At 37.4% G+C, this 22,281-nt stretch overlaps 1 protein-coding gene across 2 annotated transcripts in view; it reads right to left on the reverse strand.

Annotated features, from left to right (window-relative positions):
- vps50 (VPS50 subunit of EARP/GARPII complex) overlaps positions 1-22,281 on the reverse strand; it is a 110,432-nt gene that overhangs the window by 27,507 nt on the left and 60,644 nt on the right. The window contains exons 14-23 of one of the 2 annotated variants that reach the window (XM_028036316.1): positions 20,458-20,546; positions 20,242-20,336; positions 19,010-19,108; positions 17,783-17,873; positions 15,753-15,938; positions 14,370-14,488; positions 12,838-12,944; positions 11,450-11,571; positions 4,987-5,064; positions 4,476-4,556 (exon numbers count right to left, since the gene is read on the reverse strand). In XM_028036316.1, coding sequence (XP_027892117.1) covers positions 4,476-4,556; positions 4,987-5,064; positions 11,450-11,571; positions 12,838-12,944; positions 14,370-14,488; positions 15,753-15,938; positions 17,783-17,873; positions 19,010-19,108; positions 20,242-20,336; positions 20,458-20,546 — 1,067 coding nt within the window. The remainder of the gene's footprint in view (positions 1-4,475; positions 4,557-4,986; positions 5,065-11,449; positions 11,572-12,837; positions 12,945-14,369; positions 14,489-15,752; positions 15,939-17,782; positions 17,874-19,009; positions 19,109-20,241; positions 20,337-20,457; positions 20,547-22,281) is intronic. The other variant, XM_028036317.1, reaches the window with a different exon arrangement.

A 22,281-nucleotide genomic window follows, 5' to 3' on the forward strand; every position in this document is an offset into this window, starting at 1 on the left:
AAACTCAGACAACCAAAAGGTTCTGGAAAGGTAATTATGAAGACAGCAGGCAGAGGAGAAAGCAAGCACGTAAACTAAGAAATGTTTTGGGGTTTTTTTGTTCTCTGTGGACAGCCCAGTTTAAACTGTAGCTACTCTGTACCAGAGACCAGATGAGATGAAATGTCACTCATGTTCAGCTGGGACTCCGAACTCATTACCAGCACATTGGCTCTGGAATTGAAGAATTGCAACGGCAAACCGGGGAAACAAAGCCGCATGGATTCGGCGGCTCAACCGGCGTGCAGCGCGCAATTAACTCTATAATGTGTTTACAAATGAGGTCTACCTAGTCACAATCTCCAGTGTGTGATGGTGAGGTATTTGCATGCAGGCCCAGGAGCTTCTGCGTGAAGACATAACTCCAGAGTGAAAATTACAACAGCAAGATTATGTTTGGAATGAGAAGGAAAAAAAATGTGGAATGTTGTTTTGAAAAAGAAGTGCCTTTTCAGTATCAAATCCTTCATTGAGAGGAGTTACAACAGTTTTGCATATGAAGTAAGACAGGCTAAAAGCATTTGCTAATGCATTAGAGAGAAAGGACAGGTGTGGTTACAAAGCCTGTCTGTGTCCTTCCTCTGAGGAGGATTTCAAAAAGCTCCTAATCAGGCACAAAGTGATATGATAATGCTCATCTGAAATGCATGCTGGCAGCCATGCGACTTAGGTTTTAGCACCAGAGAGAGCCCTCTCACAGAAACTCAAACATGTCTCGGTGCATTACACTCCTCTCTCTGCATCTGTCCATCCATCCATCCATCTGAGTCCATTTGATGGGTTGAACAGTTCAGAGGGTTCCCATATTCTCTAAAGAAGGATGCATGTCAGGTTCAGCTTCTCTCTCATCTAAAAATGGCTGATAATCTACCCTGAAAATGACACAGGTGTAAATGGCCACCTGATGGGAGAGCACATGTTGCTTGTTAAAGGAGAAAAAAGCTGTTTAACGTTTTCAGAACTTATTTGGCTCTGGTATATTTAACATGTGCTTGTTTTCATTCACAGCCAAGATACCAGCTGTTGATTATTAGGTAGTCAGCGCAGGACAGCAAAATGATACTAATTTATAGAAAAAAATAAATCCTGCAAAGTAGTCCTTTGAATCATGTGTGGGTAAAAGCTGTGGAAATTCAAATATTATTTGATGCTTTGATAGAACGATTTCCAGATGCTTCTGATGTGGTTTGGTATTGATGGCTGTATTTGCAGGTGTGGCTCAATAAATTAGAATGTCATCAAAAAAGCGAATTAATACAGTCTCATTATACACAGATACAATACATTTTTTAATTATTATTTTCATAATAATAATAAATTATTATCAAACAGTGATTTGCTGTTTGGCCTACAGCAAATCACAAACATTCAGTTATATATGTATATATATATATATATATATATATATATATATATATATATATATATATATATATATATATATAAAATACAAACAAAATTTTAAATCCAGAAATGTTATGCTATAGGCTCGTTCTCGATTTAACAATCATGGGGAAGACTGCTCACTTAACTGTTCAACAGAGAATACTCAGTCAAGAAGCTGGCTATTTATAGCTCTATCCAAACCTTTAATTTGAAAGTTAAGTGGAAGGAAAAGGTGTGCTTCAATAAATGTAGGTTAGTGTAAACCACAGCCTTAATAGGAAAGTGATTTAAAGAACTTTTAAGATTCACAAGTCATGAACTGCAGCTGGAGTCTGTGCTTTTAGAGCCACCATACGCAGATGTATCCAGGACTTTCATCACATCAGCCACTTCTGAACCAGAGTCAATGAGTGGACTGTTTCTAAGTGGTCTTATGTCCTCTTTTCTTTTTAAAGTAAATTTTTTATTTCAATTTGAAATCGCAGTCCCACATTCTGGAGGAAAAACAGAAGAGCTGAAGCTGAATCTTAAAGCCACTTGGAATTGCTTAGCGGAGCTAAAGGCTGATCATTTCAATCCCACACCGCAACAATGTGGTAGTTCATGCAAAATGAGCCCCAATTAAGTAATGAGTTCAAACACTGTACAGTACATGGCCATGCTTTTTATTAGGACAACATTTCTCTATATATTTTTCCTCATTTGGTCTTAGGTAATGTTTCTGGTTTTAGCAAAATTGGACTTTCTTTTTTTCATTATCAGTAAGCCATAATCATCAAATTTATATAAAAAATAAAAATCTCAAATATATCACACTCTGTAATGAATCTAGATGTGGTTAACTGACTTTAAATACGCAAATAAATCAACTTTTTGCTTCTAGCCTTAGAAGTGAGGTTTGCAATTTTGCTTAGATGAGGCGTTTTTTGATAGAGGAGGGAAACTCTAAGAAATAAAAAGGAAGCTTCTTCTGTTCTACTCCACTGAGTTGCAGAGGAAAATAATAACGATTTTGTGCCACACTGAGAAGTCTGCTCCTCGGTGAGTTGCTTGTTGAAAATTGTGTGACCTCCCCCACAACGAGTCTGCAAGACGCCATGCTGGAGCAAACAAAAAGAGGAAAAGAAAAGGGAGAAACAAAAAACTTCCATTTATCTGTAAAGCTATCATTTATCAGCTCCTCACTCAACAGCGTCATAGAATACGGATATGCAACCCAAGAGATGCTCATGCCTCCAGGCTCTAACACTATGGAACCTGAAGGCAGATTAGTTGGGTGTGACCTAAGGCAAAAAACAAAACAAAAGAGGCAAAGGTGAAAATAATAATATTTTGCAATTGTTTCTCACACATTTCACTGCACCACAAGCTGAGTCTCTTCCCTGGCCAGATCTCCCTGCAAATGCCAGCTTTGTTGGCTCTGTTTGTAACGGTGCCTGCAGCTGCAGTAGCTTAAGCTCTCAGCACCCGCTAGAGCCGAACTGGCAGTGTTAGTGTGAACACAGAAGAGTTTCACTGCATTACTCAAACATGACATGGTCGGAGAATCCGTCCTGAAGCAACATCAGAGGAGAGATTGAACGTTTTGCAAGCACTGACTTTAATCAACGGACAAATCATAACTTTTAACGGAGAGATGACTGATAAGGCAAATGCCTCTGTGCTGTTTTTCTCCAAGAAACGACTGATGGATCACAACTTAATTTATTTCAAAAGGTTGATTCTATCTTCAAACTGTTTCTGGATATTCATAGAGCTGTTGACCACCAGCAATTGCCATGCCTTAAGTCCAGTGATTTATTCTGTCTTAGCAGACTTCAGAGCATCCTGTACAATGTGTTAAGGATGAGAAACATCTAGTATCCAATGAGAGTCGGATACTAGACACCTTTTAAAAACAACAACCTATAAGCAGGTCTTATAAATACTTTTCAAGAAGTCCATATATCTGTTATTTTTTCTATTGGTAGTCTTCTGAAATATTCCCAACTTAAATGTTGTGTTTTCATTTGCTGCAAGCAGAAAATCATAATAATTAAAAGTAGTAAGGGCTTGAAAACATCAGACTACGTTTTATTAATCTATAAACATGTTTTACTTAGTTAATTAAGGTACTGAAATAAATTATATTTTCAATAATATTCTATTAACTGAGATGCACCTGTTTATTAAGCCTCTTAATGGTTAACATTAATCATTAAAAGTTAATGGTTAATGTTAACACTTAGTGGTTAACATTAACCATTGATGTTGAACCAACTATATTTTTGTTTTTTAAATAATAAGATATCATATGCAAGTTTAAGACATAAAAATAGTATTTCTACAGACATTTTATGGAAAACTTCCATTAAAAATATGTATGATAATGACAAAATATTACTATGTGTCTCCTACTTTCACAAAAGAAGCATTAGCAGCTATGGCAGCTCATTTATTGCTTGATTTGTATAGTAGCACAAGTTAATACGGCTTACAATGTAATAAATATGCAGCCACTCAAAGATTAACACAGTTTGACTAATTTAACTAAAACTAAACAAGCAAAATGCTAGCCAACATAACATTCAGAATGCTGACTTAGTGAGCAATGACACCTAGAAGCAGTCATAATCAATCTGAGAAGATAACATTTTTGAAGACTAACAGCTGCACTTAGATTAAGTTTTTCTATGAAGCATTACAAAAGCATAGAGCCCTAATGGACTAACACAACCCCCACCTCTGAATAAAGAGAGGGAGCATGTCCATGTGTAAAAGGGACGAGGTGATGAATGTCCAGATATTGATGACCTATAATGCTTTTTGTGTTGACACTGGTGTAACAGTAATGTCGCGTACAGAAATGGCCAAAATGGATAAAGTGGATGGAAAAGATCTAAAGGTAGAAGCATAAAGATGAAAGATGAGTGAAGGTATAGAGAATATAGATGGCGAGAGCATGGAGTGTCAGAAGGGAGATGAGTTAACAAGCACTGGTAAAAGCGAACGAGGGAGGAAGACAATGAGCAGAGGAAAAAGTGAGGTGGAGCAGACAGGAGCTGTCCTACCATGTCAATGAGGCTCTCCTGGATCCGGTTCAGTGTGGTTCTCAGTCGGCTGCTGATGAGGCCCAAACCCGATGACTCATACTGTGGAAGGCACACAGAAATACACACACAATGAGGGTCTGCACAGTGCATGGACACCTCACTATACAGGAACACACACAAACTGTAATAGCTGCTTTCCTCTCATGTCAACAGAGACAAGGGGCTTGCCGCTGTCTGCCTCAAACTGACTCTAATCCCTAAAGATGGAGGAGCAACTGTGAAGAGCAGACATCAAAACCAAACAATTGTAGAATTGACAGCCCAGAGAAAATAGTGGCATGGAGAGGGTAAAAGCACTGCAAACTCAACAACAGAAGTCTGCTCAATTGAGGTTGAGATGTGCTTGGGTCGGGGGGGGGGAGTCACACACATCCGAGGAGGCTCAAGCAACACATGCTGGCTAGCATTCCGGTTAACAAGCTACCACAGCCCATACATTAGTCATTACATGTCAGGATGGAATGCTTACCAAGCAGGCAGGGCCCACCACCCTGGCTGGGACTGCCTCTCTGCCACTATAGGTGGGCAGAGATGGGCTTGGGACGGGCTATGGATGTGGTCGAGCAGGCAGCAGAAAGAGAAAAAAAACGAGAAGCAAAAGCACACAAACTTTAAATGCAACACTGAGGAAATATTGCAACAAGACTGAAAAAAAAAGCCAAACAAACAGAAGCAGATTAATGGAGGTAATGAGAGAAATAAATTGCACACCAGTACTGCCTCACATTTAAACAGTCTTTTAATTTAAGAGCAACAAAACTCAGCCGAAACTAATTGGAAACTGCTAATGAGGAATCGGGCCATACAGTTGCTTCCTAAATCAAAAGACTGCTGTGAAAGTTTGACTAAACGTTGCTTGCATATCTCACAGTTCAGTCAATAATTAGGTTTGAATAGAAAACACGCTAAATAAAGGTTCAATTTAGCATAGGTTTCATTGAGCTTAAAACACCAAAAACTTTTATGAAGCCCCACTTACGTCCAAAATCAGCTGTAATGTGCATTGTTATGGCAGGATCTTAACAGGAAGTGAGTTTTTTTCACCTTGTGAAGTTTCAATTATGCATGAAGTGACGTTGTGCTGGTACGATACTATGGTGGTGTCATATTTGGGTCTGGTTGATGGGTAGAGGAAAATGGCAGCTTATCTGTGGTGTCTGGCCTGCCCTCTCTCCTCATGGCTTGGCTTCATACCAACTTAACCACACCAACACTTGGTGTCACCGAACCAATGATGACTTTTTATTAATTGACTGATATAATCTTGGCATCCTACCACTAATCAGGCTGCATCTAAAAAGGTCCATCAATGATGGTAAGAAGATATCCCCAAGCAGATTTATTCAGCAGGGGAGAAAAACTGATATGATGGCCAAAAACTCATTTTTGCATTCCTCTTGAAATGAGGTTTTACTATATTTGTCATGATCGAGTGGCATTAAAATGATCGTATAGCCTGGAGGTTGAAGGGCAGTCATAATCCGATGTAAAGAGAAGATTGAGAGGACAAAAAACCGGTCTCGGTTGTAAGTGTGAGATGATTTGACAAACTGCACGTTTGGAGTTTACATGACACTATTGTTGTAAAATGAATACTAAAGTCCCAAGCTTTCACACATAGGAATTTGAGCAATTTTCAAGACATACAGAATAGATAATCATGCGTGCGTCACGAACCGAGAGAGGGAGAGAAAAAAAACAACCTTTTTTATGCATTATAGCTCATTTTTCAGAGAAACTATTTTTTTCGACTGAAGTGTGTGGCATTTTATGATATATTCTTTCTTTTCTTCTGTTGAGTCTTCCTGGTCCAATGTTTTGGTAGACAGTCTTTCACCTCCACTTTTTCTGCTCCCATATTTCTTGCCTTCATCTTTCAGTTTGCAGCTCTATCATGGAAGTCGTTTTTGTCTTTTCTAACCCTCTACTGTCTTTTTCCAGAGAAGACATATCTGATTTATCCTCATGGGGAGCAACTTTCCAGAGTTTTGAAACATTAATCACTTTTTTCCAAAAATGTGTTTGTAAATCTGCCTCTCTCAACCCTCCGTAACTGACTGACTCATTACCGTTAACAGTGATGACGATTCTGAGCGAAGCACATCATGCATCTTTAGCATATGTGTGACAGTGTCAAAGCGTGGTTGTTTAAAGGGATAGTGGATATATTTACTCTTTTACATATTAAGGTCCAACCATTACTCTCTAAGATGGAGAAGTCAAGCAGCTCAATCATGATTCCAGTGGCGTAAAAGAGAGCAAAGTGTGGGTTGTGGCAGCAGCATATGTGCGAGGTAAATTTCCACAAGCTCTTTAAAAATTCATAAGAACATTAACATTTACTCTGTGGGGGTGTGTGTGGGTGTGTGTGTGTTTCGGTGAGATCCATTAATGGAAATAGGCAGGTTCACCCCATGACGCTTATACATCCAAGTAATGTAAAACAGCTGAAATTAGAAGGGATGCCATAAAAAGATTCGGTAATACTTTGGGTCTTACCGGGAGAAGATTTTTTGTCGAAATGAAGTCAGCCATAGGAAGGGATAGTTACTTGTTGTCAGTGTGTGATTTACTCTAGTGAAGTAAATGTATATTATGAGTCCCAGTAATGGACACCTATAAATTTAAAAACATTTTATAAGTGCTGTGAGAATACTGCAGCTAGCTAACCTTTAGATGCTAAGGAGGCTAAAATTGACTTTCACTTCAGGGGGTTGAACTGGTGCGGCACTAAGGGGATATTATAAATCTGGACCAGGGCTGGGTATTGCTAAAATCCTCACAATTCAATTCAAGTACAATTATTTGGGTCATAATTCAATTTAATTTGATATTGGTTAAAATACTTCAATACTGATTTAGTAATATGTAGCATGCAAGTAATTAACCAGAGCACCAGCTAATAATTTTATCCAATACTTAATTTTGTTAAAAATTTTCCTGCCCATATGAATAGCTATTTTTGAGCAATAAAATATTTCAGAATATTATAGTGTAGCACAGTAACATTTGTACTCAAATTGAAGTACAAAATTTAAAATGTGACAGTACTGTAGAAAACTGAAGTGTATGTAAACATAATAATTTTTTTTCTTGTCAAAAACAGATAATTCACATCACTTAGATTTGAACAGGACACATCTCATTCCTTTCAAGCATATTTGAACAATACTGCCATCCTGACCACATGCTTCACCAGTGGGTGGTCTTAATGCACCACCAATGAACTCAAGAAGAAGAAGACAACTTCACATCATCATTTGGTGACAAACAAATGGCGCCAGGTGTTCAACATCAAGTAGCAAGCATCAAACTTGCCACTATCCAGTGCCCTTCTTCGTCCCACTGATGAAAAATGTGGGAGCTATAGGAAGTGGGTCGTTCCACTGGGAAATCTCAAATATTCCTGGACTGTGCATACACCTCTTGAAAGTGTTGCTCAACATGTTGAGACACCACTGGTCAGGAGATCTAATCAAGCCATAGGTTTTCTGAATCAGTATTGATTTGGAAAATAATTAATTGCAATGGATTAATGACTTGATTTTGTTACCCACACCTACTATGTACATACTATTATCATCTCCACTTCAGATTCTGAATAAATCAAACTTGAGTGGATAGTTTCATACTGAGAAAAAAGTGTTTAAAGTGCAGTTTGAGATTCCTGGAGGTAGTCACTCAGGAAAGGGTTGCATGTATAGATGAATGTATGTATGACTGAATGATTACACAAGTTTTTGTTCTAGAGAAATTTGATTTTTTTTTTAGAACCACTTTACTTTGTGGACCACTTTAATTAAGCAACAATAAAAACCATAACATATTCATAACATAACCATAACATAGTGACTACCATTCATGCATGGACTGGGAAATTCTACATTAATGTCAGATTGTTCAAAATGCAGTGCATAATTCATGAAACCATAATCAACAAAACAAAAACATGGATATTCTTATACTTTCCAATAATACTGCTTAAGTCTTGTTTCACTCTTGTGAACCCAATATGATGTACTGCCTCGTTTTAGGAGCTCCAGGTTTCATTAAACCTCTGGTAAAATGCAAATGTACATACATTACATGGTCACGTAACATGAAAAAAACAAGTAAGCCAATGACAAGTCTATCTTCAAACCTGTTCTGAGATTCCCTTAGCAAACTGTCACACACACACACAGCAGCATGCCAACAATCAGACTCAAAAAAGCCCCAGGGCGAATATTTTATCTTTATCTTTCCTATTTGGAAGGGACAGAAGTCATTTCACCGTTATCATTACCACTTCCCTGAGGGCAATAAAGAAACAAATTTTGCCTTCTTCCATTCTTCGTGAGGAACAGTAAAACTGACAAAGCTTTTACATTCAGTGAAGAACTGGGCTCACTAAATTTAAACCTATTGCTCGGCTGAAACTTATACTGCCATAAACGGATAAAAGGAAAATCAGGAGCAGTTGTTACTCAGTGCATTACTGGAGATCATCCAATAAACATAAAGAATCTCTAGAAGTAATATATGCAATTTGAGAGAATTTGTTTTTTTAAATACAGAAGCAAAACATTATAGCAGGAAAAAAAACTGAGGTGTACACAAAAAAATACAGTGTAAATATATACGTTTATGAAGACTACTCACACTACAACACATATGTTTATATAGTAATTGATGAATATACAACATAAAACAAAATTTCTCGCTTTGTATTCATGTTTGTACATGTTTGAATGTGGGATTCTCAGTGTTGCCTCAACTTTACGGAGCCTCATCAGAGTTTAATTTGAACCATAACTCAGCGATTCTATCTGTAACTGGATTAACTTGGAGTTATTATTTACATTAACAGCAATATTTCCACATTCCATATTAAGTCCATCAGGACACCAATTTAATAAAAGCAGCTGGGAACAGCTGTTTCTGTCCATAGTATGAAAAATGATATTTAGTTCTCAATGAAATTAGGTAAATATCTTTTTTCTGGAGATGCACATAAACAAACCATTGGGAGGTACTGTACATGCAACTCTATTTTTATTTTAGGGTTGGACATTGTGTTCCACTCAGAAGGCTCTAAATTTCCACTACAATCTACATTGTGATTAAACTGCACTGCTTATATTGCTGTCTACACAAAAAAGGAGAAGATTAGAAGTTTGAGGGAATCCTTATTTGGTTTTAAAATGTATCTTTAAGGCTCATTTTGAGTCTTAAAGATAAATTAGCCAATTATAGTTTTTCTTCTGCTTTTAGAATGATTTCTACTCTTTATCTGCCACATATTTACATTTTATATTGTAATAGAAAAATGTGGACATCCATGGAGAGTCCTCTCTAACCCTCATGGGCAGGTACAGTTTACAAAATTTAAATTAGGCAATTTTTATATTTAAGCAGGCGGCGGATGCACAGAAGAAATAGGATCTCTGTTTTACAGCAGCATTAGAAATGGGTCCCATTAAATAAGTTCATCAAAATCTTCATTCAAAAACATAAAACACAATTTTTTCCACAATCAGCGCAATACGTTTTAAGGATTTCTTCTGTTTAGGTTTTGACTACATAAACATTTTGACTAATAAAAAATATAATTAAGTTTCTCAGAGAATTGAAAAAATAAAATGAACAACAGAGGAAGAAAATATTTTATACAAAAATGTTACTGAATAGTATGCTCATGTACTGCACCAAATATGTACTCAAGAATTGGCTGAGGCTCCTTTTGCATAATTTGTTGAATCAATGTAGTGTGGCATGGAGGCGATTAGCCTGCGGCTCTGCTTGGATACTAAAGAAGGCCAGGTTGCTTTTACAGTGGCCTTCATCTTGTCTGTATTGTTGGGTCATGTTTTGGTCTCTCTCCTCTTCGTTTTAGGCTATGAGAAAGCCTAAAGGAAGGCTCTCTCCAAATCATCACTAACTGTGGAAACTTCACACTGTCCCTAAGGTAAAAAAAGATTATCTGCCTCTTCAATCTTTCTGTAATTGCCAGTCCAGTTTATTTTCTTCTTTGGCTGTGCAAGTTGCTTCATACATTGTCTCTGCTTAAGGACTGTTTTAACACAAGTCAGGTTATAATAGTTTCCTGTGTCAGTGATTTATGAATATTCCCCAAACAGCTTTGCTTTGCTATTCCCTTCCTCTACCACTTAACTTTCCATTGATATCCTCAAAGAAAGTTCTCTATGAACATCCAGCTTTGTGGCTAACCCTCTTTGTGAAGGGTGTCACTGACAGCCTGTTGAACACTTCTAAAACAGAGCAAGTCAGCAGTCCTCTGCAAGGATAAGCGATAATATATATTAGCAGTATAATATTTCTTCACTAAAATCCTTTTTATTGTTTTCATGTCATATTCCAGTTCTGATTTTAGAATTTTACTAGCTCTACGCTGTAATAATAAAAATTTAACAGAAAATAAAACACATCACTCTGCGTAAAATTAAATTATATGAGTTTTTGTTTCAAACAAACACCAATTTATTGAGCTGCATTTAGTAAAGATTATGGTTTGATGCTGATCTGTAGACGAATGAGGGAAAGTTCATACCAAGCATTTGTCAATTATTGATGTTTTAAGTGATATGGATAAAATAATTAGACAAAAAAAATGTTGTAACAAACTATTTGTAAAATGTGTAGATGTAGATATAAACACAGCAAATGCAAATTTTACTAAATTGTATGAATGCAACAATGTAATTTTTTACTTTTTTTAAAATTGAAAATTACAATGCTGAGCTTTGAAACTTTGCATAGTTACTTTAATGAAAAGGGGACATTGTACAGCTCAAACCTAAACATCCCCTTTTGATGCGCTAAACCAAATTATAGCTATAAACTAATACACATCTGGATTATAGACATCGAGAATTAACTTATTTTGATATATAAATCACCAAAAAATTAATACTGATAAAAAGAGACTTTACCATGTCATTGCGTCCAAAGAAGGTGTATACAGCATAAAGGTAGTAATCAAAGAGCTGCGATACACAGTGGATGACATCAAAGGCAATCGGTTTCAGGATGTTCATCATCTGCATGTACTTTCCTGAATAGAGAGAATGCAAAGGAAGAGTTATTTCACATACTTTGATAATCTGAATGAAGAGTGCAGCTCTAACTATGTCCCAGGTTGTTTGGTGTCATTAAGACATAATTTTTAAAACAAATACTGATTTAAGGTTCAAACCTTAAGTAGATATTTCGGGACATTAAAAATAATAAAACACAGTAAGTTAATCTTAAGGGAGCTACATTAGAGAAGAACTTAAACAGCTACGTCCTGCATTTCCAAACAAATGGCAAGGACTTAATTTAGCAGAAATTTAATAAAGGCTATAAATACAGAGGAATGGAAGTGTAACACGGTGTCTACTGAGTAAAAACTGATGAGGGGAAGAGAGAAGAAGAAATAAGCTCAATCTTGCTCCCTTTGCCTCTGAGACAGAACTATTTCTCAAACTCATTTATTACAGACTTTCTCTTGAATTTATTCTGAGAGCTTTGGTTCAACCTGATTCCATCATAGCTCTGCAGAGTACATTGGGAATGACTTCAAGTTTTTCTAATCTGCTAAAAAGTCAGTATAACAAATCCAGTGAAGTAAAAAATAAAATGGTAGAAGTAAGTTTTCAGATTTTTTATTTTTTTGCTCTTCATGCACAAGAAAATTGAATCGCTCTAAATTCACTTGGTAACAGATCTAACATCACTGCCTTAAAGATAAGTATCTACTCTACTTCTGATTTGTAAATGAAAATCCTTCCACGTCAACCAAGATCATATTTTATCAACCAGGGTGTGCGGAAGTCTTTAAAATCTCATCACAAAAACATGCGAGCAACATCTTGTAAAAAAAAAAAAAAAAAGGCCAGAGCTCAGGGTAGAGGCTAACCCAGGGGTGGGCAACTCCAGGCCTCGAGGGCCGGACTCCTGCAACTTTTAGATGCATCTCTACTTCAACACACCTGAGTCAAATAATTAGGTCATTAGCAGGACTCTGGAGAACCTGACTGCACTTGGGAGGTGATTCAGCTGCTGGATTCAAGTGTGTTGGACCAGGGAGACTTGCAAGAGTTGCAGGACACCGGCCCTCGAGGACCAGGATTGCCCACCCCTGGGCTAACCATTATTCGTGCAACTTAGTCACACAGACATAGCGCGTGTCAATCGGCAATGATTTGCCTTATTGATGAATAAATTGAAATCTCAGGGGGTGGGAGGGAACACACGCTGCAGCTGAGTCTGAGCTCCTCAGGAGGATATAAGGTTATATGGGAAAAAAAGGGCTTTCGTTTGTACGTGCAGCACCTACCAACAAGCCGGATGACGTTGAGGGTGGTGTTGGTGAGAATCGGCGCGCTGGCCTTGCTCAGGTTGTAATCTGACTTTTTCTTGCTTCTTATGGTCTCTCGGGACACGCTGAGTCATGCAGAAGAGGGAGAGTGAGAGAAAGCAAGGAGGAGACCATGAGAAAGTAATTCACGTTAATATCACTAATCTTTGGAAACGATTGGCTGGTGTGGGTCAAAGTCCTATAATTGATCTATCAGAACCCATTACACATGGTAAGAGATACAGCTGGAGCCTGCTGCTGGGAAAAGCTTTGAACTGATGATCCTGGAGCTCTACATCCCTGACACCAAGCTCAATGAGCCAAATTAGCCAGAAGTCATTACCTTGGCTGCTGTCATTGCCGGAAATGTCATATACCTGCATGTGGTCACGCAATCCATTCAATGATCAACCATCAGTAAGTATTGCTTTCATTAATAAAAATGAACATTTTAGTAAGCATTTTGTATAAATGAAGATGGAATTTCAATGGTTTCGATCTCTAAAACCACTGCAATATCAGTGGATAGCGGCAAATTTGGGAAACTTAATTTTCATGTGACTAATACATAGGAAATACTAAAATGTTGAGTTTTTTTTTTACTACAACATATGGGGTGATTGGGATTTTTGATTATGTTAAATTAATAAAATAAATCCTATAAGTTGCTGTTTGCACTTTTCCATTTACAGCATGAAAAATACATTTTGTCAGGTGTGTGTACGCTTTTCCCCAGCAGAGAGCTCTGTATGTGTGATCCGAATGAGCGAGGGGTGTCGATTCTTCTGTCTCTGAAACCAAAAATATGATAACATTCTGTTCTTGTCGACTTGGTTTGGAGGTTTTTGCAGCTGTGTCAACGTTTTCTACTATGCGGTGTCTGACAACTATTATATACAAATGCTGCAGTCGGAAGAATCTATAAAGAATTTTCAAAAGTTCTGCAGCCAAGTTCTTGAGAAGAATAAAAAGTCCTGGCCAGAAAGAACTTTGTTCTTGTTCTAGTGGAGCATGTACGAGCTGGTGGAGAGAAGGTCTAAGCTGATGATGGTATTTGCACAGGTGAGAGACCCATTTAAATTCATCACATCCTGAAAACAGAAATAACATATAGAAAAAAACCTCCAGAGGTGCAATTGATTCATTGTATCTTTAAAGTTAAATAGGCTTATAAATATATGCAGGAAAAAAGAAAAACATTCACCAGTATTAAATGCTGACTCATCCTTTAATAGAATAGAGCAGTCACTTAGGAGGCAGTAGTAAGAAAAATACACTTTTGAAAGCTTTTTGGCAGTAAAGTAGGGTTACGTAGAGGTGAACTAAACTGACTACTGAAGGGGTAAAATAAAAAAAGGAATAATTTTACACCTTTAGGAACATCTTCAGAGAAACATTTAAGAGATCAGTGTGTGCTACTGTGATTTGTGAATCTCTACACGCATTTAAAACGGCCTGGCCTGTGTGTCAGTTTGACGTGTGGCACTGTAATAAGGCCACAGAGATCTTACCTCTTCAGAGGGGCGTCGCCTGTCTGCTCATCAACGTAGTCCTGCTTGAGCTCATCTGGGACGTCGCTGTCACTGTCGTAGTCCTGATAGACACTCTTCTCCAGCTCGTCTGATTCATACTGGAGAAAGTTTAGAAGGGATAAAGATCAGAGATGATTAAAATCAGGTTCAGCAAATGGAGAAAATGTCAGAAAAACAAACAAAAACTCACTTGATTCAGGTAGAAAGGGTAAAAATATTCAATAATATCTCAGATCAAAATTCAAAGAAATACTTCCTAAAATAGGATGATGTTTTGTTTTCCTAAAGAGGATTTTCAGAGAAAAAATGATTTCTCTGAAATGATTTAAATATGTTACAAAATAAATGGAGACGGCTGTATTGACTAAGGTACCAAATCAGAAAAATAAACTCATAAAACATGACACTTGCGTAACAAGAAGACAAAAACGGTTGCCTTCATCAAATAAACCTAAAAGATACATTGAATTTTGTGCTTTGTACAAGGAGACATGGAAAACTGATTGCCAATAAATCTAACAACTTGTTTTCTTAACCTTGACGGCAACAACTCCCATTAAGTATTTCTGATAACTGGCGATATGTCTGTGGAGGAATTCAGCTCTATTGAGGGTGTTTTAAAGATCGTCTGTTAGAGGTGATAGCAAAGTATCTCAATCAGATTTAAGTCTAGAAAACTCCAATCTTTTTCTTTTTTTAAACCAATCAGGTTTGCTTCTGATTACAGGCCTTGTGAAAAACTTAAGGTCTTAATCTAAACATTTTCCTTCAAGATTTTCTGGTGACCATGTGAATTCGTGTATGGCAAGTTATTCAATGTGTCAAACACACGGCCCGCCACTTCAGTTCTTACCGATCAAAGAAGACCTACATTAAATATCAAGGAGTATCTAATATTTTCTGAGGAAAAACATGCAGTGGAGACTACTGCTGTGACAGAGATCTGATTCTTGTTCTACTGTTTTCTGCTTTCCCTCCTAGATTTGGGTTTTTTATTTTCCTTGAGTCCTTGATACACTCCATGAATCATTTTATTTGGGTGGCCACTCCTGGGAAGGTTCAAAAATATTCCATCATATCTCTGTTTTTAGATAATGGCTCCCATTAAGGTTCACTAGAGTCCCAACACCTTATCTATGCTTTGTAGCTTTTTCTAGACTAACAGGTGTCAGTGTCTTCATCTGCTTTTCTACAATTTATTTAATTAATTTTTTTTTTTTTTTTTGAGATCTTGTAGCGTACTTTATGTTGTCAGACAGGTTCTGTTTATTTCTGAATTTTACAGAATTCAGAATCAGGCAAGGGTAGCTTAAAAAGATCAGACTTGCAATCCCGTGATGACTCTTCATTCTGAATCCGTACCCCGTTAGATGCGAGAACATCCTCCGTCTCCTCTTCCTTGTGCTCAATGTGCATCTCAAAGGGGTTCCCGTCCTGATGATACTGCTGGAAAAGTGACAGCTCCTCCAGAGCCGGGCCAGCTGAGGAGGCAGCCTGTCTGCTTGGGGAAACGGAGGGAGAGCGGCACTGGCCCATGAACTTGAACTCCTGGATTAGAGAGAATGTGACAACAAAAACACAATTTTTATCTTAAGTCAACATCAATTATACTATCTCACAAAAAAAAAAAAAAACACTAAGGGACTGCTAGATAATTACATTTTTTTTTAAATGTCTTTACAATAAGCTTATTTTAGATCTGGTTAAAATTTAACCACAATTTCCAGAACATCCATGACTGTTTGGATGCACCTTGGACACTTGTTTGAGTGTGATGGTAGCCTTGGTAGTGAAAGATGTTTTGTTACCTACCAAACTACTATACTACTGCCACAAACTGACAAATTGATATCTGTACAAGTAATACACAAAATTCCGTTATAAATATGGTTGGTTTCTGTGATATGAGAGAACGCAGGTTAAGGGGACAGCAGCCAAGCACATCATGCTGTGTAGTACCTCTGTGTTTGTATAGAGGAAATCTAATTAATGAAAAAGGAAGGAAAATGTGTAGGTTTGATAACCCTATCGTTGCACAGCTTGGACTCGCTGTACAAATGCACCATAAATGTTTCCATCGTGGTCTTATGTTAAAAGCAAAGTGCATATAGAGTCTTGAGGAATTGGATCAGGAGGTTTTCACCAAGAGAGAACAAATGGGCAGATTTCTTATAGATCTGAGCTGTGTAGATTGAATGATTATCTCTATTATTACTTTTTGAAGTTTCAAAAAGTGTTAATCTTTGCTGATGACGTGGGAAAAAGAAGAAGACAGTTTTATTTATTTATATCAATAATAATGTGTTCATCCTAATATATGGTATACTGGACACTGTGATGCACAGTGACTTTTGTTGACAGGTACCAGGCAGGAAGGGGGCGGAGAGAGAAGTTTTGAAGAAACGCAGAGCAGGTCTCAAGGTAGAGAGTTAAAACCAGGACGGCCGCGTTGAGGACAATTGCCTCTGTATATGGGGCACCCATTCTGCCACCTTGATGAAAACATTTTTGCTTTTAGCTGCAACCTAATTGCCAACTTACTTCAGTCAACAAGTACATGTGCAATTTGGAGATGTGAGTAATTTGCTGTAGAAGAGAATCAGATGTCACAGGGAAACCGACACATACAGATTTGCATGGGCAAGTTTTCTACAGATACTTAGAGAGATACTATTTGGTGTATTCAAAGAATTGGGCCGATGTGTTTAAATCACCTGGGGCACTGCCAGCCCGCTGTGGGTATGTTAGCTTGTTGCCTTGGGATGACGCGAGCATGGCCTGTCCTGCTTTAAATTCTCTACTAATAAATCCACTGTGAATCAGGCATGCCACGATCCACATTCATAAACCATTATAAGCTTAATAGGATCTGGGTCTGCTTAAATCAGTCTGGGAACACTCATGCTACATCACACATAATGGGGAGCTTAATGCGTACTCAATGCACCCCATAGGACCAATTCAGCCACATTCTGGCTGATTCCAAAAGCAGTGGATCATTTATGTTCTGGCTAAATTAAGCTAAATATATCAGACACAAAGTTATAATTGTTGGCTATCATATGTGAAGGACATCTGGTATAAGTGGACTAAATGAGGCTGGGCCATTCAACTTTTCACTTGTATTAACTATTGCCCAAGAGCGCGGGGAAAAAAACCCCTAAAAAAACAATCTGCATACCTCCTGGGAACGACAGCCGTTTCATGTTCATTCAGGTTACATAATGAGCACTAAGAACACTCCGACACACACACTTATTCACCCAAGGTGCAAAATATAGAGATTTAGATTTTTATGTAAATAAAAATGGCGATGAGGTGCTATATGTGAACAAAGCATGAATAAAAGTTATCTTGATCCAGCTTTTTTTTTTTTTTTTACTTTCACTTACATGGAGCTGGGCAATGTTAAAGTTGGACTTGACTGGACATAGTTCCCATGTCTCGTTTTCCAGAAACATCCTAAGCTCTTCCAGTCGTGCTCTGGACAAAAACACAGAAGAATGAGCACAACAATGAATAAAAAAAACAATGAATCAATAAAACATTATCTGTTAAATAGCTAACATATGATCTTTTGCAAAATTGCTCCTGTGTTCAGACAGTTTGAGATTAACTGTGTGAACATGAACAAAACCACCAAAAGGTCACTGAAACTCAGCAGGAAGGAGGAAAGATGTGTCCGGTCTGTAAAAAAGTTTTGATGTGTTAACAGCTCAAAACAGCCACCCTGGTGTTCACCTGTCAAGTTAATATCATCTCATACTGTGTAACATGTCATCACAGTGTTCGCTTTAAACTCTGCAGGACACCATTTATGTCTTAAGGGTGTTTGAAATATAAGAGGTGACAGAACACAGAACATGGGAAGAAAAAAAAACACAAATTGCACGCTCAACTAAGCTTGGTACGGGCACTAATTGGAAAATTTTGTACCTACTGCAGATTGAATTAAGAATTAAAAGATGATTAAACTAAGAAAGGAAATCAGTCAGAGAAAAAGATAAAATTTCTGTCATTTTTGTACCACTAAACACTCATATTGAATTTAATGGTCACTGAATCACTCTCAAGGTGTCCTCATCAATAGTGTAGACATCTGCCACTCGTTCTTCACATCCTACAATCTTTCAATTACAAGTAGGCTTTCATGGAGATCCAAATTATCTCCATTCCATCTCCATAAATCCTTAAATGTATTCATTATGTCTGCCTTGAGCCACCTGATCGTTGGACATTTCGTCAATAATCACCGATACGTAACCTTAATGCTGATCAATGTGTGTCCTCTCAGATGAGAGGGTGCCGTCTGTGACTGTGAGCACATATTCAGGAGGTTGGCAGACTCTAATGTAATCAGGATGTAAAAGGGGTTTTTTTTCTCCTCATTGAGTGTTGCCATGTAATTACACATTTATTCCAAAGAGGATTATGCAAGTGATGGAGTGTGTTAGAATTAGCCAATGGCTACCATTTTGCATAGAACGTTCTCTCCTCATTGAACAACTTAAAGTCTTGAAAGCTTTTGCTTTTACAGTATATAAAAGTATATCTTTTACAGACCTTTTTCTCAGTCACTAACTTTCACATTATTGAAGAGAACAATTAGTTCCTCTCACCTGTGATAGTTTTTGAAGTAGTTCACACTCTGGCGTTTGATAGACTCCTGCAGAACCTCTGACTTGCTGCCACAGAACTCCTCACCAACCTGCATCAACCTGAAAAAGCAGAATGCGATGAGGTCAGAGAAAAAAAGTAGAAAAGAAATCCCCCCCCAAAAAAGTTTCATCACAGCTTAGTTGTTTTGGATTGTATTGTGTTGTATTTTATTACATAATACAACAGAATTTTATCCTGGTAAAATGTGATGCATTAGGGGCAAGGGTATGGAAGAACTGAAATTTGGGATAAATGACAGGGATTTTGCTACAGAGTAGTACAAACCTATTACCTATTGCCTCTGAGCCCACATCAAAAAAGTAAATTTTATTTTAGATTAGTGTTTGTATTTACCCGTTAAGTACACAAAAAATGCAGACATATCAAACAGAATTTGAAGGCTCTGGAGTATTTTTTGCCGTGTGTGTCTATTTGACAGAAAGCGGACAGCTGCAATATAAGCTCACTTTCCACATAACTATAACTCAGCAGACATGAGACAGAAAAAAAGGGAAAGAAAACCTAACGTAAGGAGAATGTGTCTAATAAGCCAAACAAAATTCTTATCTTCAAAAAACTAAATAATGTGATGTTTTCATCTATTTCCTTACACTTGTTTACAATTTTATCGAACATGCATGAACTTTTATTTTTAATCACATATTGGATTAATGAATGTAACTGGTATGCGATTTATCTAATTGTCTGCTTTTACTCTTATCTTGTTCATGCAATATTTCATTCTTACCATGTTTCGAAGTTTATTAAAGTTTCTGATGGCGACAGACTGCACTAAAAAGATCCTGCAGGTCAACCTGATTAATTAACTACAACGAGCAGCTTACAACATTGTAATGAGTAATATAGCATTAATAATAATATAATATGAAAATAGATTAGTGGATAGACATATGGTAGGATAGATATAATCAGAGTAAATTTAGCCAGTAATGACAAATCTAAATATACCTTCATTCATAAAACCTTCTCAGGCAGTGATGTAGATTAATTTCCCTAATTTGAGTGGACGTGCATCAAAGAATAAGTACTCTGATGGAGACAGACAACACTGAAAAATCCTGCAGGTCAACCTGATTAATGTGACCCAAGGAGGACGGAACGGCGAAAGCAAGAGAATGAAGCCCAATTAGCAGAACGAAAGCGAGCCGTCTGGACCGAACCTGACACGTACCTGCTGATGACATCTAGTACCACTATGAAATCATCGTATTTGAAGTTTGACATGTCCGTTCCCAGAATATACACCTTCACCTTTAACTGGACATCCTGAGGAGAGACGCGGAGACAGGGATGGATTTGGTAATTTGAAAGATGAGTGCTGTAAGTGGAATCAGAACCTGATAGAAAGCTAATGAATTGGGACAAAAGGTAATGTTTGACTGCAAACCTGCCAGATCCGCGTCAGTCCATGCTCCAGCTTTTTCTTCACATAGCTGCGGTCCACAGTCAACTCATCAGGCTCTCCTGCTGCATCATCTACAGGAAAAATCAAAGAAAATACCCATAAAGTGTTATTAGACATTAACAAAAAGAACAGACAGCGAGAATGTCTTTCCATTCTGGTTTTCCTCCTAAAACTAGATCAGCAGCCAGTTAAGTTAAGCTGATTAAAAATGCTAATCGCTGCTAGATAAAGGATACATACAAACATTTCTACTGCTCCAATAAATAGAAACATGAATGTGAAAATGTGGCCTTATTTGATCAGTAAATCTGCCAGATTATTAAAGTCCTTCCCTGTCAGCTGATGACTCAGCTGAGAAAAGCTGTCAGCCCTGGTTGACACTCAACATCTAGAAGGCATGAAGGTCACAAACTCCCAGCAGAGATACACAACTGACAGCAGCTCAGAGGCCAACAGTACAGGCATGGGCGACCGCTAAATATCGAGTCCTGCTTGCTGTCAGACACGATTCCTTCTCCATCATGAGCTCACGATCCTCTTTGTTGCGTCTCCATTGTCTTTGTCCCTTTAGATCAGCTGACAGCGTTATGCCAACATCAATACTCCTCTTTAGCTGAAAATTGCTTCGATAAATCTCAAGCTGCTTCCCTTACAGAAAATAGATTTTTAGGAAAGCCAGCAGCAGTAAGCCTTTAAGTCAATAAGTAGTCAGCTGTCATTCTTAAAATAAATCACATTACCAGAATTGGACTGCTGGTGTGGTTGGTTATACTCCATTTACAAGGCAATAAATTATACACTAGCAAAAATATGGAAAAGATATTCCATATCTATCTGACAAAATGTAATAACTGACCGTTACAATGGTATAAAAGAAAATATTTGCTCCCTTACACTTTTTTTTTTTTGGCAAACTGAAATGTTTTATAATTTTAATATTGAAAAAGCATAACTTCAGCAAATTTAAAAGCAGTTTCATAAAGTGATTTTATGCATTAAGAGAAAAGCGATATGCAAACAATCCTGGCCCTGTATGAATAGTAATTATTGTATAAATACTAAGCACTGACACAAGTACCACAGCTACTTATTGTAACTCATTGAGACATTCCCCAAAGACCCAGCAATGCAAAATTTGATACCCCAAATTTTGAAGAGGGCAGAGTTGGGAATGTGAAGAGGGCAGAATTTTTCCAATTAAAAATTACCAAGGCCAAGACAGAGTTGAATTAACTGGTAGGTTGTCAGACAAGTATATAGTTCCTCGACTAAGGACATGTATCCAATTTCCTTGATTTTTCACTTATATTCTCTGTGTTGACAGAAAGTTTCTGATGGCATCCAGAAGGTGCATTATTACATAGACAGATAAAGTCAGACTTTCCTCTTTCATGGTTTAAGTTAAGTAGCAATCTTTTAATTACATAGCATGTCTAACAGACATGCTATGTAATAACATGTCGAGAGAAAAGTGAGACTTTCTGCTGCTTCTATTCTTTCTGCTGCTTCTATGATGAACACAACCAAACCACTGCAGTGTTTGTTACCTACTTAAACAAAAGAATTGGAAATTGAACCGTTAATTTTGTGAGTGGTCACTGTGTTATTCATTGGTGGCCAATGTCTAACATTCTCATTCCATGGCAACATTTGGCAGCCAAGGAATGATGGAAATAACTTTTGTCTATGAGCTTGGAACTCAAACATTTAAAATCTAAATGAGATGGTCTTTAATTTAAATTTATATTTAGGTTTATTGGAACTGCCAGAGGAAAAACATCTTCAGCAGTTGATAAAAAAGTGTAT

The sequence above is a fragment of the Xiphophorus couchianus genome, chromosome 13 (assembly GCF_001444195.1).
Source record: "Xiphophorus couchianus chromosome 13, X_couchianus-1.0, whole genome shotgun sequence".
Taxonomy (NCBI): domain Eukaryota; kingdom Metazoa; phylum Chordata; class Actinopteri; order Cyprinodontiformes; family Poeciliidae; genus Xiphophorus; species Xiphophorus couchianus.